The 27936-nt window shown below is 59.3% G+C and overlaps 2 protein-coding genes across 5 annotated transcripts in view; both read right to left on the reverse strand.

The window, feature by feature from the left end:
* The window catches only part of SCAMP4 (secretory carrier membrane protein 4), a 20462-nt gene extending 605 nt beyond the window's left edge, over positions 1 to 19857 (reverse strand). The window contains exons 1-7 of one of the 3 annotated variants that reach the window (XM_040629737.1): positions 19365 to 19493; positions 13394 to 13441; positions 10577 to 10705; positions 10142 to 10298; positions 8852 to 8953; positions 2188 to 2305; positions 1220 to 1843 (exon numbers count right to left, since the gene is read on the reverse strand). In XM_040629737.1, the coding sequence (XP_040485671.1) occupies positions 1571 to 1843; positions 2188 to 2305; positions 8852 to 8953; positions 10142 to 10298; positions 10577 to 10705; positions 13394 to 13400 (786 nt within the window). In that variant the 5' untranslated portion in view covers positions 13401 to 13441; positions 19365 to 19493 and the 3' untranslated portion in view covers positions 1220 to 1570. The other 2 variants (XM_040629736.1, XM_040629738.1) reach the window with 2 other exon arrangements.
* ADAT3 (adenosine deaminase tRNA specific 3) lies at positions 14846 to 19868 on the reverse strand. 2 transcript variants are annotated; one of them, XM_040629725.1, is made up of 2 exons: positions 19775 to 19868; positions 14846 to 16275 (listed from the first exon to the last, which is right to left on the reverse strand). In XM_040629725.1, exon 2 carries the CDS (start codon positions 16256 to 16258, stop codon positions 15191 to 15193), a length of 1068 nt encoding a protein of 355 aa, XP_040485659.1. In that variant the 5' UTR covers positions 16259 to 16275; positions 19775 to 19868; the 3' UTR covers positions 14846 to 15190. The 2 variants fall into 2 exon arrangements, with proteins under 2 accessions (XP_040485659.1, XP_040485658.1); XM_040629724.1 differs by having other exon boundaries at positions 14846 to 16547; positions 19775 to 19866.
* Positions 19869 to 27936: the final 8068 nt, after the last annotated feature.

Consider the following 27936-nt stretch of genomic DNA (forward strand, 5'->3'; position numbering starts at 1 on the left):
CCCCCCCCCCCCCCCCCCCGCTCTCCCAGCTGCTGACGTGTGCCACCAGCGCTGCTCTCCTCCCCAGCTCCGGGGCTGGACTCTCGGGCCGCGCGCCTGACACTCGCACCCCATGCCTTGTACGTGGCCCACGGTTTCTTAGGCAGAGACCCCCAGGAAGGACTGACCCCCCACTGCACCTTGGGGAACATGGGCCAGTGCTGGAAATTCTACAAGTTCTGGAAAACTCAGCAAGTGAAAAATGGCATTTTAACTCGATGCTCCTGATGACCAATGAAGCTGAACGCTTTCCCCGTTTCTCACAGGGATCTTTCTTCTCCCACATGACTATTAAATATCTGTCTCTCCGTCCCCTCTTGGTGGGAGTGGGGGGGTACGCAAGAGAGAGCTTGCGTGGTGGGACTGGGACTTCCCTCCTTAGAGGCCGGCTCGCAAGGCTGGCCCTCGATGGCGTCTGCAACCGGACTCCAGCCACCCTCTCCGGCGAGGGTCTCGGTCCCTGAACCATCTGTGCAGACACGGGGTTCGTGCTGAGCACCTGCACCCCTCCCGGAGTCGGGGGTCCTGGCCCGAGCCGGACAGAGGGGCCCGCGAGACCGACCCCCACAGAGAACGCTGGGTCTCTGCCAGCCGCCTGGACACCACACCTCACACACGCAGTCCCGTCTCATTTGGGGAACTAAGTGCGTCCTGTGGGGCACCCCGGGAGAGGACTCTGGAAGCTCGTGCCTGGCATCCCCGCCCCCACCCCCACATCGCTGTCCTGAGCTCATGTTGCTTCCTATCCTCTCTCTGTATAAACTACGGCCGTGGGGATGACCGTCTACTGAGCCCTGGGGTCCTCCCGGCACATCCCGCCCCTGGGCCTGCTCCTGGGGACGGACACAGGGGTCATCTCTTTGTTCAGGAAGAACACACTCTAGGGGCGCCTGGGTAGCGCAGTCGTTAAAGCGTCTGCTTTCGGCTCAGGGCGTGATCCCGGCGTACCGGGATCGAGTCCCACATCGGGAAGATTTTATTTATTTATGTGACAGAGAGACAGCCAGTGAGACAGGGAACACAAGCAGGTGAGTGAGAGAGGAAGAAGCAGGCTCCCAGCGGAGGAGCCCGATGTGGGACTCGATCCCGGAACGCCGGGATCACGCCCTGAGCTGAAGGCAGACGCTTTAACGACTGCGCTACCCAGGCGCCCTGAACACACTCTATTTGTGACCATAAATCTTTTCTTTCTAGCTCTATAGGCATTTAAGTTAGTATTCGCTTTCTAATTTAAGATGTTTGCTGCTGAGCAAAAGTCCCTGGTTGGAAACAGTCAACCCCTGTATGGACCTGATTCCGGAACCATGTTTAGACTCATTCACTGTCTCCGCACACGCTCGTGGTTTCTGCCGGGCCCTCCCCACCCCGACTATCCACACAGCTGAAAGCATTTGGGGTGCACATACGGAGGGTGTGGAACAATGCTTCTGTCTGCCCAGACAGCCAGGTGCAGGGGGAGAAAGCCCACGGAAGCCAGGAAACGTGCTTTAACAGCTAGATTCTCGTGGCAAAAAGGCTAAAGAGACTCCAATCATGGCCCACCACCCAGCCCGTGCTGGAGCCGCAGCGCTGGAGCAATGCCCGCGGGGACTCCATGCACATCCACGGCTCTGGCCTCTGACCAGCACCTGAGGGCTGCAGGCCTGGCATTCATCCCCGGGAGAGCCCACGGTCGCCCACCAGCTTCCACGTGGCTGCAGTGCGAGTCCTGCCACAGTCTCCAAGCACCCAGAGCCATACTGCCCACGGGAACTTTCCGTGATGGTGGGGACGGCCCAGCAGCCCCAATGCAGCCAGCAAGGACCTGAGATGAGGGGTGCGGTGGATGCCCCAACTTTTCAGTTTTGCTTACTTTTACTTAATGTGAATTTAACCGTATGTGGCAGCAAGCGTCCAGCGGTGGCCACATCGGGCAGCGTGGAGCACACCCTGGGCCACGCACGTGCTGGGGGCTCTGGCAGTGGTGCCCCCAAAAGCAGATGTGGTCATCGTCAGCCCACACCATGCTGTTTTCCCAAGCCTGCCCAAGCAAAGGTCAGCTCATTCCCAGACATTTGGTCTCTTGCTCCTGAAACGGGGATGAGACAAGTCCCCAGAGTGCAGGGGCTCAGGTGACGGGACACACGGGAAGATGCCGGAAGGACTCACCTTTATGATCGCAATGGCCATCATGGCAGCTGACATGGAGAACATGATGGCTGGAAGCAGCATGACCACAGCAGCCCCGACACTGGTCTGGAAGAACCCGATTGCCGCCAGCCAACCACTGCAAGGGGCAAGAGAGCACATGGGTGCCAGCACGTCTACCAAACAAAGGCCCAGCATCCCCCATATGTAAAGAGCGCCAACAATCAACAAGAAAAAATAAACGACCAGCAAGGAAATGGGAAACTGGTAGGTGGACTTGCAGGGGCGGTGAATACATGAAACAATGTTCAGACCCAGCAACAAGGAACACACGTTAGAACGGGGTCTCTGTGTCCCCCTGCCATGCGGGCGAGTGCGGTGCGTGCCAGGGGCTGAGGAGAGGAGCCCTGCCCTGGTGGGAGCACGTCCCTCGGCGGCAGTGGCAGTTATCTACAAAAAGTCCTACGTGCTCATTTCTTGCACCCAGCTCTCCTCCTTCTAAGAATTTATGCCACAGAATTACTGGTCACCATGAAACGCCGCGAGTGCCCTAAGTGTTCACCAGCTGGAAAGGACACAGACGTCTGGAGGGCCACAGCCACTCGACGGCATGCGAGGAAGTGCTGAGGAAGTGAGAGGGGAAGAGAGTTAAAGAGGAGTCAGTACAGCAAGACCCCACAAGACCCGTTCTGTCCCATGCGCACACGGACACCCACACTTGCCTCTTGGGGTGAGAGGTGGGAAATAACCGTACTTTGAGATTCTACTTTTCTGAGCAGATAATGAAAACACACGGCGCGAGCTTCGGGAACTTAGAAGGATGTGTAATAACTAGCAAGTTAGCACTAGTTTGCTGCTACTAACTAACCCACGTGCTGCATTCAGGCTTCACGGCTGTTCGGCGGGTGTCCCTGTGTTCCAAGAGCCTGCCATGTGGCTACAGACCCACAGACTGGCCAGCCATACCCCCACAGCCACACACGCACTGCCACCTGCAGCCCTGCGGGAGCATCAACCCCAAGACGCAGAAGACCGCGTCCAGCCGCTCCCACGGGAGCCCTGCCACGCCCCACACCGGGGCCGTGACGCACCTGCGGCCGCCCAGCATGCACGAGCCCGAGCCCCGAGTCTCTGGGGCTCATGCCTGGGGTGGCAAGGCAAGTACTGGGGTGCAGTCAGCACACGTGGGTTTCTTGAAAGCGTCTTCCGGAGGCCATGCTATGCTCTGAACAAGAGGGAAGCTGTGTGTCCTCCTCACCCAACTGCATGATGCGGGGGCAGCCGGAGGAGCCCCTGGGCGCTGGGGACAGACCTGCCATCCGTTCCCACTCAGCCTGGGGGAGCTGGAAAAGCCACCGGGGAGGGAGCCTCAGCCGGGTCAGGGGAGTCGATATGAAGCAGAGCCAGGCAGCTGGAGGGCCCAGGCAGGTGCTGGGTGGTGGGAGGCTCCCCGGAAGGGATGAAGCGCTGGCTCTGCTGGGGGGGGCTGTCACTTTGGGGACTAGTATCCTCCCAACAGGTCTGGGGCCCTGGAAAGAGGAGTCAGGCGGGCGGGGTCCCCGACTGAGGCCTGTGGTCTCTGGGGAACGTGAAGGCACCCACAGGCAGGAACGCGGTACAGGGAGCTGCTGCACAAGACCGGCCTCCCCGCACGACCAGGACGGAGAGTCTCACGTACGACCCAGCAGGCCCGCACTCAGGCTCGAGGGAGGGCGGGAGACAAACTGGCCTCCGGCAGCTACCACTGGATGGACAACGGAGCCTGTTGCAAACCATCTGTGTCAGGGAGAGGCCAAGGTGTCTGTGGCGGGGAGCAGGGAGGATGAGGAGGCCTGGAGACGGAACACAGGGCTCAAGGAGGGGATGAGGGGGCGCCAGGGGCTCCCGCAGAGCTGCTCAGCCTGGAGCTCGCAGGGTTGGAACCAGGGAGAGGACAAAAGGGCATGTGAAAAGATGGAGCAGAGATACACGATCTGAGGAGTCTGGCAATTCCCCGGAAGGCCAACCCAGCTGCCGCGTCACCAGTCCCGCAGCCGGCGCACACCCGAGACGTGGAGCCACGCTAACAAGGGCGGCACATGTAGACCTCCCCATGCCCAGCAGCATGGGTGGAAGCACACAGCGCGTCCCCCACACGTGGGAGCGTCCCTCGGCCGCGAGCAGGGGTGAGACACCCACCCGCGCTGCCCCGGGGACGGACCCTGAGCCTACGACACTCAGGGAGGGAACCAGACACGGAAGGCCCCACAGCATGTGAGTCCACGTGTGTGACACGTCCAGAACAGGCTCCTCCACGGACGGGAAGAGGGCTCAATGGGGCCGGGGGAGGGGGTGATGGCTGATGGGGGTGAGTTCTTTGGGGGTGACAGAACATTCTAGAACTAGAGAGAAACAATGGTGGAACAACCTTGTGGATGCACTAAAACCACTGAGCTGTCCACTGTAAAAGAGTGAATTTCTGGTCCGTGACGTGCAGCTCACTAAAACCCTTATTCCAAAAACCGAACCGCAGGAAAGAGCAGGATGACGAGCCCACTTCTCTGATAATCAACTGGAAAGACGGCTGGGGGGGCCTGAGAGAGAGGTCGACCCGAAGAAGCGAGCACATCCCATCTGGACAAACTGCCGAAGCAAAACGTAGTTCAACACCGCGTGGAATCCTGAACAGAAGGACACTTGTGGAAACGCGGGGGCTCCAACGACCGCCTGCCGTCAGGACAGCAGGCCACACCGGCACTGCCCGGTGGTGTTGGATGCCAACAGGCGTTGACGGCCACACTCTGTCCTATCTCTGCACCTTTCTGAAAACCCCAAGGTGGTCCAACATGAAAACCCTATTTTTTTTTTAATGTTTTATTTATTCGACACAGAGAGAGACAGAAAGCGTGCGCACAAGCAGGGGGGAGGGGCAGGAGAAGCAGGCTCCCCACAGACCAGGGGGACCCCGATGCAGGGCTAGATCCCAGGACCCTGGGATCATGACCTGAGCTGAAGGCAGTCGCTTCACCAACTGAGCCCCCCGGGCGCCCCAGGAAAACCCCATGAAGGGGGTGCCCGGCTGCTCAGTTGCTCACTGTCTCCAGGGACACAGCCCAGGAGCTCCCTCCTACCGTCTCCCTGCTGCAGGGAGAGGTCGGCACCCGCACCCCGGGCTCAGCCCAGTCCCCAGAGTCTCCCACTCTCTGCCCCTCTCTCGAGGTCCTGCCCTGCAGTGAGCAGTCCGAGCAGTTAGGGGCTGGAGAGTTAGGAGGAGGGGTGGGAGCTGCTCGGCGGTCCCTTCTGCCCAAAGGAGAACTGGAACCGAACTGGGCAGGCTCCAAGTGACCGAATCCTCTGGTGGACACACACGCCTGGGGCACAGACCAGAGACCCCAAAGAAACGGGAGGCCAGGGGCGCCTGGGTGGCTCTGTCGTTAAGCGTCTGCCTTCGGCTCAGGGCGTGATCCCAGAGTCCTGGGATCGAGCCCTGCATCAGGCATCGCCGCTGGGAGCCTGCTTCTCCCTCTCCCACTCCCCCTGCTAGTGTTCCCTCTCTCACTGACTGTCTGTCAAATAAATAAATAAAATCTTAAAAAAAAAAGAAAGAAATGGGAGGCCAGAGCATACGATCAGCCTCTACTTGCAAATCTTCTTCCAGCTTCCTCTGCTCCTCTGGGGAGATGGTCTCACCTTCCCTGACCTCTGCCAGGTGAGGGCCAAGAAAACGCAGCTGCTGCCCCCAGCGGGGGTCATCCTGGGCTGCGCGCTGTGAGTGTAATCGTAAACCCACTCACAAAACAGATCACTTAGAAATAAATAAATTTTAAGGAGTTTTGTTTTTTTTTAAACTTTTAAGTAGGCTCCACGCCCCACGTGGGGCTGGAACTCACGAGCCTGAGATTAAGAGTTGCACGCTCCACTGACTGAGCCAGCTAGGCACCCCTAGAAAGCCCACTTAAAAAGCAAGAATTTAAGGGGCTCCTGGGTGGCTCAGCCGGTGAAGCGTCTGTCTTTGGCTCAGGTCATGATCTCAGGGTCCTGGAATCGAGTCCCACATCAGGCTCCCTGCTCAGTGGGGTGTCTGCTTCTCCCTCTGCCTCTGCCTCTCCCCCTGCTTATACGCTATCTGTCTCAAATAAAATCTTTTCAAAAATTTTTTTAAAAAAGCAAGAAGAGAGCATAAAGGAATTCAGGTTGGTTTCTCAGGTGTGAAGCAGGACCGGTCTCATACATATACATACGAACTTAGAATATTTTTATATGTCTTGAAAATTCTTTTCCTTCCCAGGCTCCCAGGGTACCATCTGTGGAGATGACGCACATCTGGAGCGTGTGGCGAGTGACCTGCACGACACTGGGCCAGCTGGGCACCGCGGACGGCACGCAGGCACCCCAGAGCATCCCCTCTGAGGATGAGCCTGACCGCTCGGGGAAGCCTCAGGGCAACCACACTGGTGGCTGCTGTATGTCCCATGAGGAAGGCCAAGAGCAGAGACCCGCTGGGCCCCAGCCGCAGTCTATCCGCCCCCTGGCGGTGGGCCAGGAGCCTGCTGGCCACCAGAGCCCAGGAAGGCGAGAAGACCCTGGGCTGGGCTTCCAAAGGGAACGTGGTTTGGCAGAACAGCACCTTGGGGTGCCCATTCCCTGAACTGAGCCCTGGGGAGGCCAAGGGGCTCGGTGGAATCTCGTCGACCCACGGGAACACTGAAGAAGGCAGAGCCAGGAGGGGTCCCCCCTGCTGGCCCCGCCCCACCCGTGCGGGCCCAGTGCCTAGAGACAGAACGAGAGCCTTGACAAGCCTCTTATGAGAACAGATGGGCCTGCAGCCCCGACCGCAGGTGCTGTGCCCTCCTCCTCCTGATTTTCCAGAAGAGGAAAATACTTCAGAGCAGCTCTTTGCCCAAGCTCACCAGCTGGTTGGTCACCTGTCCCCTGCCCTGTTTGGCCTGCACTCCAGCAGGGAAAGGAAACTCCTGATGTTCCCTTTCTGCAAGCTGGCCCCCGAGGAAGGTGCACACCATGCTCGCCCAGTGTGGAAACCAGGTTGGGGTGGCACTGGGCAGAAAAGAGCTGGTACAGTAGACCTGAGGCTTCCCTCCTCAGAGGCCGGCTCGCAAGACTGGCCCTCGATGGCGTCTGGAACCGGACTCCGGCACCCTCTCTGGTGAGGGGCTCAGTCCCTGAACCGTCCGTGCAGACATGGGGTTCGTGCTGAGCACTTGCTCCCCTCCCGGAGTTGGGGTCCTGGCCTGACCCAGACAGAGGAGCCCGCAAGACCGACCCCCGCAGAGAACCTGGCGCTGGGTCTCTGCCAGCCGCCTGGACACCACACCTCACACACGCAGTCCCGTCTCATTTGGGGAACTAAGTGCGTCCTGTGGGGCACCCCGGGAGAGGACTCTGGAAGCTCGTGCCTGGCATCCCCGCCCCCACCCCCACACCGCTGTCCTGAACTCATGTTGCTTCCTATCCTCTCTCTGTATAAACCACGGCCGTGGGGACGACCGTCTGCTGAGCCCTGGGGTCCTCCCGGCACATCCCGCACCTGGGACCCCAAGACAGCCCCTCACTGGCCCTCCAGACCCAGATCTGGGAGGGCATCAGCCGGGAAGAAACCCAATACCGAGGGTCCATGCAGAGCTCATCTGCTCACCAGTGGGTGAGGAAGCAACACCGGGAAGACTCTGGGAGGCTCTTCTGGAAACAATCCCAGATGAAAGCAGAAGGTGACTTGCAGACTTTGTAAAGGGGACAGACACTAGGCAGGAGCCGAGGGGCAGGCTCGGGAGGCCACAAATACCCCAAGGGATGCCAACCGAGAGGTCACACAGGGCACAGCTGAGCAGAGACAGGATTCTAGAGCACCGACAAGGCCGAGCACACGCATGAGCAGCTCAGATGTCGCCCACAGGACACTTAATGCCAAAGACATGACCCGCAGCCAGCCAGCAGCCCCGCAGGCACCCACATTCTCATCATGGGACCTGGGATGTGTCCCCTCATGCAGCAGAGGGGACCTTGTCAAGGCCCCAATGTGGGGATGACCTGGGCTCCCGGGGGGCCCGGCGTCCTCACGAGGTCCTCACGAGAGGGAGGCAGAGGGTGGGAGTCCCAGAGATGGGCAGACCCCACGCTGCTGGAGGTGAGGATGGAGGAGGGGCCGTGGGCCAGAAAGAGGCAGAAGCCAGGTCTCCCTGGGGCCCCGGGGGGACTAGACCTGCCTGCCCCTGGGTTTTGGACTCGTGATGCCCACACATCAGACTCCCGACCCCAGAAGTGTGAAGTCAGTCTGTCTGACTTAAGTCACTAAGTCTGTTGTCATCTGCGACGGCAGCCACAGAACCGATCTAAAACCTTAAAAACAGACAGAAGACTGGCTCTCTCTCGACAACAGGGTCATAAGCAGCTGTCCTGGGGAGGACCTCTTGCTGTTCGCTGAGCCTCTGCTCCCAAACACATCCCTAGGCCACACTTCCCAGCCTCCCAGATGGCCCAGGAGCCCGTCCCGGGCAGGACCCTCATGGGCAGGCCCTGGGTGGGCATGGGTAGCAGATCCCAGCTCCGCCAGCGCCACCCGGAGTACTCATGCGCTCAAAGGCACATGCGCCTTCTCTCGTGCCCTGGGAGGCTCGGGCTCGACCCGTTCCACAGTGAAGGCACGTCACACCCACGCGCTGCGGCCCGGGCTCCCGGGGCCCTGGCTCACCATGCGCCCCATCCCGCGAGGCCGATCGCCTGGATGATGGTCAAGACAAACTGGGCTCCGAAGATGAAGAAGAATGCCATGAAATTGAAGGAGCTGTCGGCTCTAGAGAGGAAGAGAGAACAGCCGTCACTGCCGCCCTCCCCACAGAGGCACCAACCCGGAAGCGTCATCACACTTATGCTCACAGTGGGGCCACGACACGGCTCCTCTGGAAAAACTCTGTGCGGGCATACTCCTGGCTGCAAAGGGGTCTGAGAGATTTCCGTGTGAGTGACTACACTCACATTTTTGCTGCAGGTCAACCCGGGGAGAAGACGGGTCGCAGATTTAAGGTGTTCTGCACATTCCCCGGAGGACATGGGACAGCTGCAGAAGGGCTGTGGTGCAGGCCACCTCCAGGTCACTGAAGGAGGCCAGGGCCTGCAGGACCGCGAGGGCGGCAGGAGGCAGGACCACTCCCAGGCTGTCAGCACGCTCCATGTGTTCCTGAGAGAGGCTGCCTGAGTGCCCAGAACCTGGAGGCACAGCCCCATCTAGCCTCAGCAGACACGTGGGTTTCTAGTTCTTCTCTCCGAGGGCCTCAGGGACGCTGTCTGCGGGACTCTGAGAGCCCGGGATTTGGGAACCATCTAGGGGCAAACACAGCAGCTCCTGAGTTAACAAGGGGCCAGCTAGGGGTGAATGTCCACAAAAGCCAAGAGCTGCCAACACCCAGTATAGCTACACCCAGCGCGTCCCCCACACGCAGGAGCGTCCCTCGGCCGCAAGCAGGAGCGAGGCGCCCACCCGCGCTGCCCCGGGGACGGACCCTGAGCCCCCAACGCTCAGGGAGGGAACCAGACACAGAAGGCCCCACCGTGTGTGAGTCCACGTGTGTGACACGTCCAGAACAGGCTCAGACGGGAAGGGGGCTCGTGGGGGCTGGGGAGTGACAGCTGATGGGAATGGGGCTGCCTTGGGGGTGACGGAATGTCCTGGAACTTCACAGAAGTGATAGCCGCACACCCCTTTGAAGACACTGGGAACACTGACTTGAATAGGTGAGCAGATATGTGAAGTGTCTCTCGATTTAGTTACTAAAAGACTCAACAGGCTATAGTTGGTTGTAGTCTGCAGTCCCTGGATATAAACCTAACACAACGGTTCTGGGTATGTGCGCCAGAGGACAGGCGCGGCCAGGGCACAGGCCCCGAGCGCACATGGTCAGGTGTCTGGTTCCTCCCAGCGCTGAGCACCAGAAGCTCCCCAAGGCCCCACGAGAGGTGCAGACCGCCCCATGCCCCAACTTACCGGAAGGCCTTGTACACAGGCCGGAACCAGCACACGTAGCCACAAGGGGAGAAGAGCAGCAGCCAGACCAAGGCCAGGCCGAAGTTAGCTCCCGAGCCGCCACCGATCCACCAGGCCAGGCAGGCGATGAGGTTGACCCCCAGGGTAGCACAATAGACTGAGGAGGGGGGCGAGGAGTGTGAGCGGGGACCGGAGGGCAGCAGGCTGGGACCCCTCCCACCCGCCCGGAGAGCTGGGCCGAGGCACTGGTCAGCGTGGGAATCATGGAGCCAGAGGAGGGCTCAGGGGACATCACTGTGTTAGGTGAGATTCAGCCCAAAATTCGGGCTCTCGCCGGAGGACGGGGCAAACTTGTGGTGGGGGTTGTCCAGGCCGGGGTCTGAGTGGCGCAGGGAGGCCCTGCCCCCCGCCCCCGCCCCCGCCCCGGCGGCTCACACAGCCACAGCCGGTAGATCCTCTTCACCAGAAGCTGGTGCTCGATGGGGATCTCATCGGAGAAGTTCTGGTAGAAGCAGGGCTTCAGGGGAATAAACTTGGGCAGCGGCGGGAAGTTGTTCTCCTTTTCTGCAGGGACAGAAAACACCAGGGAACGAAACCAGGCAGGGGGCCTCAGTGACAGCCCCAAACACGTGCTCATCCCTGTCCTCAACCTGCAGACGTGTCCCCTCACGGCAGAGGTGATGCTGTCAAGGCCCCGTGGGGGTGACCCCGGGTTCCTGGGGGACCCAGCGTCCTCACGAGAGGGAGGCCCAGAGACGGGCAGACCCTGCGCTGCTAGCGGTGAGGATGGGGGGGGGGGGGCCCTCAGGCCAGGAAGAGGCAGGAGCCGGGTCTACCCATGCTGGGGTTTTAGAACTTCTGACTTCATAACATGAGATGATAAATGTGGTTTATTTTTTTTAAGATTTTATTTATTTTAAATGTGGTTTATTTTTTTAAAAGATTTTATTTATTTGAGAGAGAAAGAGCATGAGCGGGAGAAGGAGATGGCAGGGGAGAACAGAGAGAAGCTGACTCCCCGCTGAGCAGGGAGCCCAACATGGACTCGATCCCAGGACCCTGAGATCATGACCTGAGCCGAAGGCAGACGCTTGGCCAACTGAGCCACCCTGGTGCCCCAGATAAAAGCGGTTTAAATCGCTCCGCTGTGGTGACTCCTAAGAGCCGCCACAGAAGGCACGCAGACTTGGTGGCACAGCCGCACACTGTCAACTCCCAACTCCAGAGAAGGTTCTGGCCCTGTGAATGCAGGAGCTTCCTGGGGCAGCTCTACCAGTCAGGGGGTTTCAACCACAGAACTTCATTCTCTCCCAGTCCGGGAGCCCAGAAGTCAGAAGTCGAGGTGTGGTAGGGCCACGCTCCCTCCAGGGGCTCCAGGGGAGGGTCCTTCCTGCTTCTCCCAGCTCCCGGGGGCTCCAGGCATCCCTCGGCGTGTGGCCGCGTGGCTCCATCGCCTGCCTTGGTGGCACACAGCCATCTCCGCTGCGCGTCTTTATGAGAACACCTGTCACTGGATTACGGCTACCCCACTCCCGTGTGAGCTCCTCCTTACTAACTATACACGCAACGACCCTGCTTCCAAATAAAACCGTTTCACAGGTACGAGGGTGAGGATCGAACGTGTCTTTTGGGGACAGGATTTAGCCTGCAGCACGGTATGGTCAGTGCCACCCTCGGCCTTTCAACGACATCACCGCTGTGGCAGGACACATGTCCTGAGCACCTCGGAGGCCCAGACCATAAACAGAAAACAGAAGGGGGCTGCCCTCCTTGCCAGGGGGAGACTGACAATAATCACAACGAAGGAGCGAGTATGGCGAGCCAGAAAATGCTGTGTCGGGGGCGGGGGGCGCAACAGGGATGTGCGTGCTCGGGGGTTGGTTAGCTGTGCTCTAAGAGGAGGGCCAGGGGTGCTTGCGTGGCTCAGTCAGTTAAGCATCTGACTCCTAATCTCAACTCAGCTCTCAATCTCTCAGTCCTGAGTTCGAGCCCTGCACTGGGCCCCATGCTGGGTGTGGAGGCACTTAAAAAAGAGTCATCGGGTTAGCCCTCACTACAAAAGTCGGTATTTAAACAAATACTCCAGAAAGCGAAGAAGAGAGGCAGTGGGCTCCGGGGGAGGGCCTCGGAGTGAGTGGCAGCTGATAGAGAGGCAGCGGGGCGATCAGGGGCCAGATGGGCAGACAGGTGAAGGCAGACCACACCTTACTGGCCACACCACAGAGGGGCCTCCGGCATTTACCACCTGATCCACGAAGCCACGGCGCGTCCCAAGCCCGAGCGGACAGGGGAGCAGATCCCACTGTGAACTTGCTAGCTCTGAGCCTCCACAATCAGATGTGGGAGAAGGGCCTCCCCGCATGGACTCACAGCCCCCATGCCACGGCCACTGGTCACTACCCTTCAAGGTTCCTGCCCAAGGCCCCAGCAAGGACCCCACCTGGCCCCCGGCCCCTAGCCTTGCTGCTCCCTTGGCCACTGGTACCACTCCCCTTCCCTGACGTCTGACCCCCACCCCTCCTGCTGCCCACAGCAAGGACGGGGTGATGCTTCCAGTGGTCAGGCTGCTAGCACACGCTGTGACAAGGAGGTGGAAATCACCCCCCCATCCCCCGGCCGCCCCACCCCGGCCCCCGCCGCCAAATCACACGCCCTTTGAAACCCTGTTTTCTTGGTAGATAAACAGCCCCAGGGCAATGTTCTACGCAGACTTAGAACTCAGAATTGAAATCCCAGTGCCACCACCACCTGGCTGACCTCAGGCACCCAGAGCCCCACCCTGCCCTCCACCTGAAGGCCGGGGTGGATGCCAGGATGCAGGGGTGGAGAGGCGTGGGGCCATCGTGGGTGGAAGTGTGCACTCCCGGCGCCTCGCCGTGGCCTTGGGGCCCCAGGCCCACCTCACTTTACCTGCACACTCTACCCCTCCTTCCGAGCAGGAGAAGGCGGGCAGACCCGTGAGAGACTGAGAGTGTCGTCTATGCGTGTAGGCATGAACCCAGATGCCCAAACCTCACCCCTTACGGTGATGTCCACGACCAAATGGGCCCCAAGGCAGAAAGCCTGGCCAGGCCAACGACTCCCATGGAAGCTGGCATCCACCTATCACATGACTCAGAGTTAGGAAGTGACCCCAACACCCTCCATGGGAGAAGAGTGGTGTGTCCCCCGCTGGATCTGGCCACTAGGGGACACTTCCCAGAGGAACAGAGAAGCCGGATCCCTGCCGCAGGGCCTCTGGGTGAGACTCACCAGACATTTCCGCTGTGACAACTGGGCGGGGCAGAAGCCTACAGCCACCTGGAGAGGAGACAGCCACAGTCAGGAGGTCCCCAAGGCCGCTGGGAGACGCCGACCCCAGCTGCACACTCAGCAGCAACCGCAGCTGGAGTCCTCACCTCCAGGCCACCCCCAGGCGTGTCTGTGCTCTGGTCCCGAAAGCCAGCCCCAAACTGATCAGGCCAACCCCATCTGCAGCCTTCGGAGCCCCCCGGGCAGCGTCTGTGCTGGTAGGGCAGGGGTTGGGCTGTGGCCCCACCACACACCAGGCCAGAACCAAAATGTTCCTGGGACCCCATGGGCCCAACCCCACCTCCTCGTCCTGCCTCCTTGTCCCTCCCAACCCCCCAAACTTCCTCTCTATCCATGAACAGCTCCGAGCACCTCCTCAGAACCACCGAGAACTGGGTCTGCGCTCACCATTGTATGACATTACACCAGTCACACAGTCTCTCTGGTCTGCACTTTTACCCTGCAAGCCTGAAGAGCTGACGACCTCGCCACAACCCAAGTGAGGCAGCTGGAGACACCCCTGGCACCCAGTGGCCCTTCCTACATGGAACCAGGAGAGCTGGTGTCACAGAATAGCCCCGTAGAGCAGACTGCCAACAACACGTATACCTGCGGGGGGACTCTGCCAGTTCCCTGAGGGCTCTGTGGGTAGGCACTGCCATCTCCAGATACAAGCCGGGCTCATGCGCCCATGCCCAGCACCCACCCGGGTCTCACTGTCGCCAGCACTGGCACTGGGATGGGAACCTACAGACAGCTTTATCACACACTGTCTAGACGACAAGGTTCCAGTGACACTGAGCTCCCAGGGTCCACTCCCCCCACCCCCACGAGGAGACCCTCTCTGCCCAGCCCAGCCCAGCGCCCACATACCTGGTGGGCTCACAGCCCACCCCACTGCCCGTCCACGACACCGGCCTGTGGTCAGATCCCCCCCCCCGCCCCTGCTGTCCTGCGCCCGTGCGCTGGCATGGACTGGGAGCAGAACCCCAGGGTTCAAGGGGAGGCTCAGAGCAGGGATGAACTGAGCCCCACAGTGGCCCCATGACAGACAGACAGACAGACCCACGCTGGTTCTACTGCTAACTGCTCTGTGCAGACCCCTGGCTGGCCCTCTGGGAAGGATGGCAAATAGGACGACGACTAGAAGAAACCTTTTGGTGAACGGAGTCCCGACTGGCAGGCTACACCCTCATGTAAACACCCACTGGACAGCCACACCCTTCCAGACCCAAGACACAGGCAGAGAGGAGTCCCCCCCCCGCAGGTGGGGGAGCAGGTGGCACTCTTCCCCCACTTGGCTCAGAAGCTCCCCTTGCCGTGTACAAACCCCAAACCTTGGCAGAAGTGGTCACCCGACCCAGGTACCCTTGGCCACCATGGTCCCCTGCCTCTGTCAGCAGACTCCAACCTGGTTTGGGGCTGTTTATTTTCACAAGCAGTGCCGCTTTCTGACACCGGGACAAAGGAGATCCTGTCCCAGCGGAATCTCGGGCTTGGGCCAAAGGTAGGTGGAGAAGGAAGTCCGAGTGCCTAGCCCCCCACCCAGGCTGGGCCCCCACAAAGCTCAAGCCCACACCAGTGGGAACAGCGTGTGGTCTGACTTCGGGGTGGAAGACGCAAGTCGTCCCAAAACTGACCCACGGGATCACAGCCTCCCGGACGACAGTGAGAGAGGCGGAGGCCTGCCAGTGGAGTCTGAGGGGAGGCCGAGCCGTCAGCAACAGAGAAGTTCCAGCAGGCAGTGGGCACGGCTGCCTACGAGCCAGGGTCCAGCCGGCGGCACTGGGCCTCCAGGACCCCACGGAACACCTGGAAGCGGTGGTTGAGGTCAGGCCGGGCGTGGATGCGGAAGCGGGTACCCAGGGCACCGTCAGGCGAGGGAGCCCCATAGAAGACGCGCTGCACGCGGGAGTGCACCAGGGCCATGGCGCACATGGCACAGGGCTCGCGGGTGACGTAGAGGTCGTAGCCAGTGCACACGTAGGGGAGGCTGTCCACATGCACGTCCCCATCCTCTTCCAGCTTGCGCACAGAGCCCACGCGGATGCCCTGGGGGGCAACAGCTGGGGCGAAGGAGCAGGCAGGGTAGGGGCCGAGGTCATAGGCGCCACGGCCCTGGCCCTGGGCCACCAGATCAATGCACACCATGGTGGCGTGCAGCAGGGGGCTGGCTGTGCTGCTGCAGTCGTGGCCTGTGGCCAGCACGCGGCCGGAGGACGGGTCCACCACCACAGCCCCCACTGCCCGGAGGCCCCTGGCAGCCGCCTGCTGTGCCGCCCACATAGCCCGCTCCATGTGGCCCTGCATCGCCACCCGCTCCTGCATGGAGAACAGCCGCCCAGCCAAGGCACGAGTCACCTGCCTATCCTCATGGAAGGACGTGGGCCAGTGGGCGCGTGCCTCCTCGAACTGGCCTCTGGTTAGGGGCGGCCGGGCTGGCACAGGCACCAGGAAGGGCTGCCCCAGGCCACGAGGGTCCACAGCCGGTTGCGGGAGGAGCTCAGCGAGCGATCTGGTACCCGCGGCCGGCCCCGCCAGGCACAGCAGCATCTCGAGCGCGTGCGGACAGCTGGCATCGCGGCTGGGCCGCACCCTCTTAAGGTGAGGCTGGGCGGGCAGCGGGTGGACGGCTGACACCTCCTTGAGGAGGCGCGAGGTCTGGCGCTTGTCAAGGATGGGTGCGGCGTAGGCCAGCACCAGCTCCACGTCCTTGGACTGCTGCTCAGACAGGACCGGGAGGGCTTGCCACGGCACGGGCTCTTGCTCAGGGCTCCCGGTCTTCTCGTCCGCACGCGGCTCCACGAGGCCTGGGGCGGGGTCCATCCTCGGCACGGCTCCGACTGTGGGAGACAGAGATCGGAGCAGAGCATCATCCGTCAGCTGCAGAAGGCCCAGGTGAGCCAGAGGAGTCCGTCCCAGGTCCCAGGAGCCAGGTCCCAGGAGCGTGCGGAAGCTGAAGTCTCGTCCGAGAGCTCCGCCCACAGAGAACACATCACTCCATGTTCACGCTCAGATCCTGCCAACTCTCGGTGTGCAGAACTTAAACCATCACTGACAGTTTGGTCTCCCTGTGACACGTGCCACCGTGAGCATGCACACCGGGTCTTGGAGCCTTACAGACAAAAAGAACATGAACGCTCTGGTTAACTGTCTTCATGTTGACCACGTGCTCAAGTGATGACACTAATTTCACCTGTGTCTTTGTGAACTTTTTGAAAGGGTGGCTTCCAGAACATTTCACATTACGTCTGTACCTCGCATCGTGTCCCTGTTGGTCGGGACTGCTACGGACAACGTCAGATCTCAATTACTGGTCACCTCGACGTGATTCCGGAGGATCCTTGTCGCCACCGTGCACCCAGACCACATGGCCCGCTGGCGTCCTGGAGTGGACCGGCCCGTCCTGCGCCCTCCCCGTGGACAGGGAAGGGCTGCAATCATCTGACAACTGTGGGCCTCTACCTTTCACAATGCGCCTCCCAGCACACTCCTCAGCCGCACAGAACCCCGGGTATTCATCAGCCAGGTCCGCTGGAGGGCACCGGGCATCCTCGCCCACCACCCTATGTCCTGAGCTCACAAGTCTGGCAAACGCGCAGAACCAGGGGTGCTGGTGGCAGCCACGAGGAGAGGAAGGCGTGGAGGGCCCCTGGTGCACTCGCGGCACTGTGCCAGGCAGGACCCACAGGAGGGTCCACGGCGCTGGCCCTGAATCTGTTCCCAGCACACACCATGCCCAGGACCCCAAAGCATGCGCCACAAAAGCTCCCAGTCTCCACAGCAAAATACACGTCTCACTTGCCCCTCCGAGAGCACAACTCTGTCCGATGAAAACAAAACAGGCGACAAGTAAAGGAGCCTGCCACTGGGACACCGCTGGCTGGGGTGCCGGCTCCTAGGCAGGATGGGTAAAAACCCCAGCAGTCACCGTCTGACCGGCGGCTGCTCCACTTCACACCCAGCTACGCGCCCAGGAGCACTGAGAACACACATCCACAAAGAAGCCTGCACACGCGTGCTCACGGCAGAGCGTTCACAGCAGCCAGAAGGTGGAGACGGCCCAAGTGTCCTTCGACGGCTCAATGGATACACACAGGGTCCCCACACACGGGCACGTCACTCGGCCGTGAGCAGGAGCGAGGCACCAACTCGCGCTGCCCCGGGGACGGACCCTGAGCCCACAACACTCAGGGAAGGAACCAGACACACAAGGCCCCATGGCATATAAGTCCACATGTGTGACACGTCCAGAACAAGCTCCTCCACGGATGGGAAGGGGGCTCATGGGGGTCAGGGGTTGGGGAGGGGGGACCGGGGGTGACTACTAATGGAGATGGGGCTTTTTTGGCAGGCAGGTGGAATGTTCTGGAATAAGACTGTGATGACAGTTCCACAACCCCACAAATGTCCTAAAAACCACAGATATGCCCATTTTAAGTGGGTGAACTGCCCCTCAGTGAAGCTGCTAAAAAAAAGCGGGGAGGGGTAAGGACACGGGGCAGTTGCCAGGTCAGCAGACACCAAGCAAGGCCCCGTGCCTCGGATGACAGCCGCTGGTACTGTAGCCGCCACGTGTCCTCCCAATGACCCAGGAGGGAGCTTGGGGAACTGTCCCCTTTCTATAAAACAAGGTGAAACTCGGAGCTGGAAGGACCTGCCCGGAGCCACAGGCAGGGAAGGCTGAGTCAGGATCTAACCAGGAAGACATTCCACAGCTCTCGGACTCTGCCTTCCGAGCCCATTCCACAGATAAGGAATAAACAGTTTCCGCAGACGGTGTCCTGCCGGGGCGCCCAGCCCCAGCGTCCTGAGGGGAGTGCCAGCCCAGGGGCAAACAGTGTCTATGCACCAGTGTTCTGTTTCAGCAGGCCAGGGATGTGGAGCGGGCCAGAAGCTGCTGGGGCACCTGGGCTCCTCTCTTGTCCCCGGAGCTCCAGATCGAGCCCGGCTCCAGGCACCTGGCTGCCTCCACCCCCCCAACACCCTTTGCTGTTCTGGCCCCACTCAGTCCCATCCCTGGCTCCCCCGGTGGCAGCCACGGGCTGCTCAACACCCTGTCTGCATTCACGGCCTGCTCAACACCCTGTCTGCATTCACGGTTTCAGTGCCTCTGCCTCTGAAGCCCTGGGCCAGGAGGGGGGCCCTCAGCTGCATGGGCAGCCCCCAGAGGGTTCGGTGGGCCGGGGACACAGGACCCGAACACGAGTCCCCTGGGCAGCTTAGGACCGCCCGCCCCCCGTAGCCCCCCTCCACAAACGGGGTGCTCTCAAACTCCCTAAGACTCAGGCGCTGGGAGCGAGTCAGGAAATGGCACAGATTCAGGGACTGGAGACTGGTCCTTTAGGCAACACCCAGTAAACTCAGGCTTCAGGGCCCATCTCACCCCTGGATTTGGAAGGCAGGCCAGAACCTGGGTGTGGACGCCCGCCGTCTCCTGCGGGTGAGACCCGGGGCACCCGGCCTACACCCCACCCTCAGCGTTCCCTTCTGAGAAATGGGAATCCAACACCACCACGCAGGGCTGTCTGAGGCAGAAAGGAAGGAAACCCACACGAGGCCCTGCACGGGCCGGGGTCCAGCGACGCCCTGTGGTGGGCAGTCTAGGAGGGCTCCTCGGAGGCAGTGACCCACAGCGGGCCCTGGAAGGCAGGCAGTCCTGAGCCGGACAGCCAGTGCTAGAGTCCCAGGCCCGCCCGCAGCGCGCGAGGTGCAGATTCCGAGGGCGGCTCCCTGGCCCAGCGGGCAGGCAGGGGGCTGCCATCTGCACCCCTAACGAGCTCCCGCCTTGCTTACACGGAGTTCTACTGCGGGGCGTCCTGCGTGCCACACGGCCCTTCCGTGCACGAAAGTTCGAGAACGTCGGGCATGCGGGGTGCGGGAGGGAAGCCCTGTGCCCGGGGCCAAGACAAGAGAAGCCCCGACCACTCACGCTGTCGGTAAGCGTCAGGAGAGGCTCACGTTCACCAGCGCGGAAGACGCCTGCAGGGGCAGGGCGCCAGCAAACGCGCGGCCCGGAGGCAGGGGGCTGGCAGCCGTGACCCCAAGCACGCGCGCGGGGGGAGGGGCGAGCGAAGCAGCTGGGCGTACGGGGCCTCCACCCCCGACCGCAGGGGCCCGCGCATGCGCACAAAACCGACGGGCGCGGGGAGCGGCGGCCCGCGGCCCGGCCGCCCCGCGCGCACGCGCACACGCGCCGATGCCCCCGGCTACCTCCTCGCGCCGGGCGCGGCCGGCGCCCCCCGCCAGCCGAGATACGCACCCCCCGCCCGTCGCCACCCCTGCTCGCCGTCCGTGGGAGCCCGGGCCGCGAGAGCCGAGCCCCCGGCCCCCCGCGCTTACCTCAAGAACCACACGCGAGCACTGCGCCTCACAAGTCTTAGCAACCGACCGCCTGCCCCGCCTCCGCCCGCGCCGCGGGGCACGACGGGAGCGTAGTTCCTGGGGCGGGGTCGGCACGGAACCGGGGCGGGACCGGGACTACAATCCCCACAAGGCTGCGCACCGGGCCGCGGAGCGCCGCCCATCCCCCCGACCGCCGCTCCGGAGACCCGCTGGAGCGCGGAGAGCGCCAAGTTGAGGGTTCGAGACCTCTATGGGCGGCCCGGAAAAGAGAACCCTGGGGGCCGTTGGGGAAATCAGACTAGGGAGACTGAACCAGAGGCGGACACGACACCCGCAGCAGCGCTCCCCGAGCCCAGTGTGCTGCTGCCACGTGGCTCCAGATGGGCTGTCCGCAGGGACCTGGGTGGGTCACAGTGGTCTAGGACTGGGCGATTCTTGGCCTCGGTTTTCCCATCTGTACAGTAGGGGAAGGGGCCCTCTTGACTCTTTTCGGCGAAACGTGCTGATTTTATGAGCAACTCCAGGGATTCATTCTGGTCGAACAGATTTAACCCAGCGGTTCTCTACATTGGGCAACGTCTGGGGACATTCGTGGTTCTTGTGACCCCGGCGGGGGGTGCACTTGGCATCAAAACCTGGAGGCCAGGGATGTCACTCAACACCCTGCGGTGCACAGGACACCCCCAACACAACCAACCCCAAGTGTCCACAGCGCACGGCTTGGAAGATCCCGGTTTAACCTCATTGCTGAGGATGGAGAAGAATTCAGGTCTAAAAGGGCCCCGAAAGGGGAAATTTCATGTTTCCGTTGTCTCCCTGTTTCCTTCCTGCAAGAACTAAGGAATTCCCCCTGAGGATCTGTCAAATGTCTATCCTGGGAGGGGGCGCCTGGAGGGGAGAACCCTCCTCCTGGGGCTCCTGCTGCCACCAGGCTCCTCAACCCTGCAGGGCCCTGAGAATCCATCCCTGTGGGTTTCTCTTCGTTTGCAAAGCATCGCCTCAATCCCCATTTATTCCTGGGAAAACAACACTCCAGGAAACAATTTTGCTCACAGTTGATCACCTTCCTTTTTCTCTTCCAAATAAAAAGTCAGATTAATGTGCGCTTTCATTTTCTTTTTTATGCATCTCTCCAGCCCTGGATGTGCCACTCAGCTAGCCTAGAACTCCTGTTTTGCTGATTATTCTTTTTAAAATTCCATGGTGTTTGATTGGCATGTTGTTAAAAACAGAGATTAGATTTTCTGCATGTAAAAAAATGAATCTCTTCAATGTATTTTTCTGCCTATTTTTTTTAAGTTAGCTTTACACCCAACTCAGGGCTCAAACTCATGGCCCCAAGATCAAGAGGCGCATGCTCCACCGACTGAGCCCGCCAGGTGCCCCTTTTTCTGCCTATTTTTAATCTCTCAATATACAAAAAGACATACAGGTGGGGATGTGAAGTGGTACAGCCAGTATGGGAAACAGTTCGGCAGATCTTCCAGAAGAACTACCCTATGACCCAGGGATTCCACTTCTAGGTATATATACTAGAGAGCAGAAAGCAGGGACCCAAATGGATACTGGCCCAGCGTGTTCACAGCACCATTATGAGCAATAGATGAAGGGTGGGAATTCAAGCATCGACGGGTGAATGGATAAGCAAAACGTGGTCCATCCAGACACTGGAATATGATTCACTCTTAAGAAGGAAGGGATCCTGACGCCTGCTACAACACGGATGGACCTTAAGGACACTGTGCCCAGTGAAATAAGCCAGACACAGAAGGACAAACACCATGATTCTACTCCTATGAATCCCAGATAGTCAGACTCACAGACACACAAAGTAGATGGTGGGAGCCAGCGGGGAGGCGGGGGACAAAGAGTGACTGCGAATGGGTATGGGATTTCCTTCCGGGGTGATAAATATTTTGTACGACGAGATGGAGTTAATGGTTAGGCAATATTGTGCGTATGCTCTCTATGCCACGGAAGGGTACTCTCTGCTTTCACGTTAACGTGAAATCTGCCTCAAAAAAATGTTAAAAGACATACAGGAAGAAAAGAACATCTTTGGGGTGCCCAGATGGCTCAGTGGGTTAAGCGTCTCCTTTGGCTGGGGTCATGATGTCAGGGTCCTGGGATGGAGCCCCACGTTGGGCTCTCTGCTCAGCGGGGGATCTCTTCTCCCTCTCCCTCTGCCACTCCCCCTGCTTATGAGCTCTCTCGCTCTCGCTCTCTCAAATAAATAGATAAAATCTTCAAAAAAAAAAAAAAACAGAGATAAAGAGAGAGAGAGAAGATCTTTGCTTCCCTATGTCCTGTCTGCATCCCACCTTCATTTCCTTGCAGGCCAGGAGTGGACCACTTCTCTGAAATCCTCTCTCTGCAACCTTCAGAGGTTGGCTGGCCCCCAACCCACCTGTCCGCTGTGGGAGGCCCCCTGCCCCAGGGGACCCTGCTGTCAGGCTGTCCATGCAGACATGGGGCCTATAAAATGCATCCACACACAAAGAACTCCACTCCAGGCAGGAAAGCCAAAGGAGACCTCCCCCACCCCCACCCCAATCTTCCTAACAAAAGTCAAGCGCAGCGTCTGTGTCCAAAGGGCAGCGCCAAGTCCGGGAGGGGAAGGCAGTGTGGTCGAGAGAGCAGAGCCCGGCAGCCACGGTAGCCCGGCAGCCACGGTAGCCCAGAGCTGGAAACGCCCCAAGTGTTCACCGATGGACGAGCGGATAAACACTTGCATGTTATTCAGCACTGGTCCTGGATCAGTGAGGGGGGAGGAAGCCACTTGTGCCTTTGTTTTTAGGCCTTGGAGTGCAGTGGGGGTGGAAGGGGATTGGCGTCTCCTTTGTGGGAGCCCCACAGACGCTGGGGCCCTGTAAGTGTTGTGCTTTGCCTGCTGGCACCTAACTCCTCTTCTGCAAACCGCAACCCAGTGTTTTTGTCCATACAGTGCCTGGGACCCCACTGCCACCTTAGCCCCACCAATCAGAGCATTTCCCTCCCCCTGGCCTCGGTGATTGGTTCAGAAATGGATCTATGGCTCAAAGGGACCAATGAGAGTCAGCCTTGGGGTTTTGTTTGAAATACAAGCGGAGTCCTTTTCCTTGTGCTATGGAGTTAAAGCCTGGAGCTTCCAGGAGTATTTTTCACTACCCAGTAGCGGAGCTTGTCTGAGAATTAAGCCCAAGCAGAAGAGAGCAGATCCCAAAGAGAAGGAGAGGTCCATGCCTTGATCACATGATTTGAGCACCTGGATCTAGCCTTGCCTGAATGAGGCACCCTTGGGCCTTCCCGCGTTTTCTTTTGTTTGGTGTGGTTTTTATGACATCAGCTAATTTGAGTTACGGTTTCAGTCCTTTATAAACCAAGAGCTTCTGTCAATAGGGTCCCTTCTGTTTTGACATTGCACATCACGTGGCACCTTTCTCAAGTCACATGATCCTCAAAACTCACGGGGACAGGCAAGTCGTGTCCAGAACCAGCAGGCTGGGAAAACCTGGGAATTGGTTCCCCAGGTGTAAGCTGAGTGGCGGCAGAAAGTGCCCTGCGGTGTCGGAAGCCTGGGTCAGCTGCTGGCCGGCGGCACTGCCATAAGCTCTTCCACAGCCACAAGGCAGTCCACAAAGGAGTCTGGGGAGGAGAAGGGCTTCCCTACAAGCTGGACCCTATCTCCGTGGGGCTGGGGCAAAACTCAACGTTCCTCGTGCCACGTCGTGCGGCGTTCCTTTGATCTGGCTCGTCACCCTTTTGATGTCTGAGGATGCTCTGCACATGCTTCCCGCCCTGTGGGGATCCTCAGACCAGGCTCTTCCTGCAAACGCGGGGAGCATTTCCTTCCATGCCCACGGAAGGCAGATTAAAGCCACCGGAGATCCACAAGGAGGGAAAGTTGCCGTGTTCTGCTTCCTGAAGATTATGGGACACGTTACTGCCCCCAGCAGGTCTCTCCACAAGTGAATCCCTGCCTCCTTAGCCAGATGGCAGGAGAGCTCCTTGCCCCTATGACGCTCCTGCAGCCACACAACTGATGGCATGCCAACCATCTGTCACTTCCCCCACAGCCAGAAAACATTTGTTTCTGAAAAACAAACTGCACTGTCCTAAGTTCTAAACCTCTTTGCTCACATCTTTTTAACCCTTACTTTGCACAGAATTATAAACCCACCTGGTTCTGATTTCCCAGGCCCCAGAGCTGAGAGTAACAATTAATAATGATTAATATTTACTGAGTGCTTGTTTGCAGCCGGACACTGTTCAAAGCACTTGACATCATCTCCTTTGTCCCCATGACAATCGTATACAGGCCGAGGCTATACCATCTGAGCCACCCAGGAGCCCCAAGTATCCTCGTTTTAAAGACGAGAAAACAGGGGCGCCTGGGTGGCACAGCGGTTAAGCGTCTGCCTTCGGCTCAGGGCGTGATCCCGGCGTTCTGGGATCGAGCCCCACATCAGGCTCCTCCTCTGGGAGCCTGCTTCTTCCTCTCCCACTCCCCCTGCTTGTGTTCCCTCTCTCGCTGGCTGTCTCTATCTCTGTCGAATAAATAAATAAAATCTTAAAAAAAAAATAAATAAAGACAAGAAAACATTGCGGGGCACCTGGGTGGCTCAGTCAGTTAAATATCTCCCTTCGGCTCAGGTCATGATCCCAGGGTGCTGGGATTGAGCCCCACATCAGGCTCCATGCTCAGAGGGGAGCCTGCTTCTCCCTCTGCCAGCTGCTCCCCCCACTTGTGCTCTCTCTCTCAGTCTCTGACAAATAAATAAATAAAATATTTTTTAAAAAGGATCCCTCATTTAAAAAAAAAAAGATGAAAAAACATTGCAACCACCGTCTTTTTGGTCATTTGACAATTACGATCAGGTTTATGTGTGTGTCTTCCCCACTCACACCGCAAGGCACGGTTTGCTTGTGTCGAGGAGCCCTGTCCGAACAGCACCTGAGTTCCACAACCTTGGAATGACCTCTTCACATGTCATGGGGCTGGAAATGTACCCCAGGGGGCACACAATTCCAATGGACTGGCCAAAACCCTGGCCATGTGGGACTGGGGTGTCGGGAGAAGCCCCAATTCGAGTAGTCCTTATTCTGTCCTGGCCTACCTTTTTATCTGATGGTCTTCCCAGAACTGGTGATATTTATCTAGAAGGTCTGTCCCATCGGAGTTGGCAATCCTGTTCATGGTGGTGTCCGCATCACCTGGCCCAGGGTGAGTGCTCAATGTAGGCGACTAGCCAGTGTTAGTGTTATTATTATTATTTTACCAAGACGGACAGGATCGCCCACGTATTCCCTGAGGAGCCCTGTGCAGCCTCCCCAACCGCTAAGGATCCAGCAGGCACTGTCATCACTTACCTACCAAAGGTAGCATGTCCCAATCCCTGGCTTCAGGCCTGATCAGCAGGTGCTGTGATTAGAGCGCTTCCCAAAACATCCACCCCGCAGCCCTGCCGCCTCCCGGATCTGAGGGACCCACAGCCTTGCCCCCTCACCACCACCACCACCATCTGGGGGACCCGACATCAGGTCACTCAGGGAAGCAGTGGTGGCCACCTCCCAGTGGGAGCACCATAACACACACTCCTTCAGAAATGCAGGTTCTTGGGCCCCACTCCGCACCTGCTGAATCAGAAACTCTGGGCTGGGCCCCAGCCATTTGTGCTTCAACCGGCTGCCCCTGGGGATTCCAGCACCGCCCCCCCCAACTTCGGGAACCAGGCCCTTTGCTCCCCCACATTTGCAATGTCTGGAGATGTCTATGGTCATCAGGACTGGGGGTGCTCCTGGCACTGAGGGGGTGGGGGCCAGGGATGCTGCTGACCCCCCTCCCCCAGTGCCCAGGATGCCCCCACAGAGAGTGACCTGCCCAGAATGTCAGCAGGGCCCAGGGGAACAAACACGGCATTAATTACTTGGAAAAAATATTGAGTCTGCCCCTGCGCACGCTGGACGCCAGAGTAAAAACCCCCAGGGGTAGAGGGTACAAACCAGGGAGACCCCAGCGTCTGTGAGTCACCCCGACTCCGTGTGTGTGGTGAAGTGTGTGCGGCATCCTGGGACCTAGGGAGTCCGATGGTTACCGAACGCAGTCTCCTGGGGGTCAGTGGAACCCCCTGATCCAGGGGGTCTCACTTGGGGGGGGGGTGATCCTGCTCCCCAGGGACATTGGTGACGTCTGGGGACATTTTTGGTTGTTTCAACTCCGGTGAGGCTCCTGGCATGGAGTGGGTGGGGCCAGGGATGCTGGCCGCTACCGCACAGTGCCCAGGACGCCCACAGCCAAGAGTCATGCATTCCGAGCGTCCATAGAGCCGAGGCTGAGAAATCCTGTCCAAGAGCCGAGCGGATACACTAATCACGCTGAGGGACCCTGGACAGGGTCGTGGGGCCCCGAGTCTCAGTTTCCCCACCTGTAAGTTGGGAATGGTGACAGGACCTATTCGCGTGAGGTTGTTGCAAAGACAGGGACGAGCGCGGCCAGGACAGACCCAATCCCTGGGTCTGGGGTGGGGGGATCTATTAGGCGGCAGACCCGGCCACTTAAAACCGAGGCCCTTCTCTGACTCGACGATATCTACCTAGGGAAATGGGGGCCCTTCTTCAAGAGAAGGCCGTGCGCCTGTGTCAGAAGCTGGAGGAACCCCCGTGCCTTCCTAGACCCCTGCTCGGTCCTCTAGGTCCCCCCGCCGGCCCTGTGTGGCCCCAGAGCGGCCGAGAGGCTCCGGCGCCACATCCCGCCCCCGCGCGGGAAGAGCAATTTCTATTGGTCATAGGGCAGCGGCGGCGAGGTCCGATTGGCCGAGAGGAGCGTCGCGGCGAGTGATGGACGGGGTGGGGCGGGGCCTCCGGGCCGGGGCGGGGCGGGGAGGCGGAGGGCGGAGTGCCCCGCCGCCGCTTGGGACCGCAGGGGCGATGAGGTTGCAAGTCCTCCTCCCTCCCGGCCCCTCTCTTCCTTTCTCAATGGGGAAACTGAGTCTCCGCTTCCTGTCGTTGTTCAGAATGTTATTTCCAATACCCTAGATGGTGGTGGTGGTGATTTTTTTTGCATTACTTTTGATTTTTAAATCTATTTCAGTAAAATAGTATTTACGTCCACCACGGAAGTGTTTGTTGTTTTGGGGGATGTTTGGGTTTTGTTTTTTGTTTTTTCCCTTTCGTGAATTTTGGGCACAACGTGAGCGCCTCTCTCTCTTGACCCAGGCTCCAGCTCTACAGAAAAGCACTGGGCAAGTGAGCTCCTGGGTCCACAATCTCTATGCTGAGGTCGGTCATTACTCCCAGATCCACCCTTCAGGAGATGGAGAGGGAGGGGACCTTGTCCTTACATTTAAAAATCGAATAATCAGGGCACAGGGAGCCCGATGTGGGCTCAGTCCCAGGACCCCAGGATCATGACCTGAGCCGAAGGCAGACACCTAACTGACTGAGCCACCCGGCTGCCCCGAGGATGATGATTTCAAGGTTTCCACACACAGCTAGTGCTTCACCCCTGCTTACAGCTGAATAATGTTCCAGTGCGATGGGTTACGTTTGTTTTCCGCTCGTCAAGCCGTGAACGTTTGAGTTGTTTCCACTTCTTGGGGATGATAAGTAACGCTGATTTGAACATGCGTGCACAGGGTCGTATGTGGACATATGCTTTCATCTGCGGCATCACATAGTAACTCAGCCTTTAACCGCAGGAGGGGCGGCCCGTCTGTTTTTCAGCGCTGCTGCCCAATGGCGTGCTCCCATCTGCCTGTGCATGAGGGTCCTCACTGTTCCATACGCTCACCAACATTCAGTATGGCCTGTCTTTTTTTTTTTTAAGATTTATTCATTCATTTGACATAGAGACAGCCAGCGAGAGAGGGAACACAGCAGGGGGAGTGGGAGAGGAAGAAGCAGGCTCATAGCAGAGGAGCCCGATGTGGGGCTCGATCCCAGAACGCTAGGATCACGCCCTGAGCCGAAGGCAGACGCTCAACCGCTGTGTCACCCAGGCGCCCCAGTATGGCCTGTCTTTTTGAAGACAGCTGTCGGAGCAGGTGAGAAGTACCACCTCACTGTGGTTTTGGTTTGCATTTCCCCGATGACGCAAGACATTGAGGTGACGATAATTATGGAACACCTGCTACGCGCCAGGCCCTTTCTTGGGAAAACGGACTTGATCTTTGCCCCAGCAG

The sequence above is a fragment of the Ursus maritimus genome, unplaced genomic scaffold, assembly GCF_017311325.1.
Source record: "Ursus maritimus isolate PB19 unplaced genomic scaffold, ASM1731132v1 scaffold_14, whole genome shotgun sequence".
NCBI lineage: Eukaryota > Metazoa > Chordata > Mammalia > Carnivora > Ursidae > Ursus > Ursus maritimus.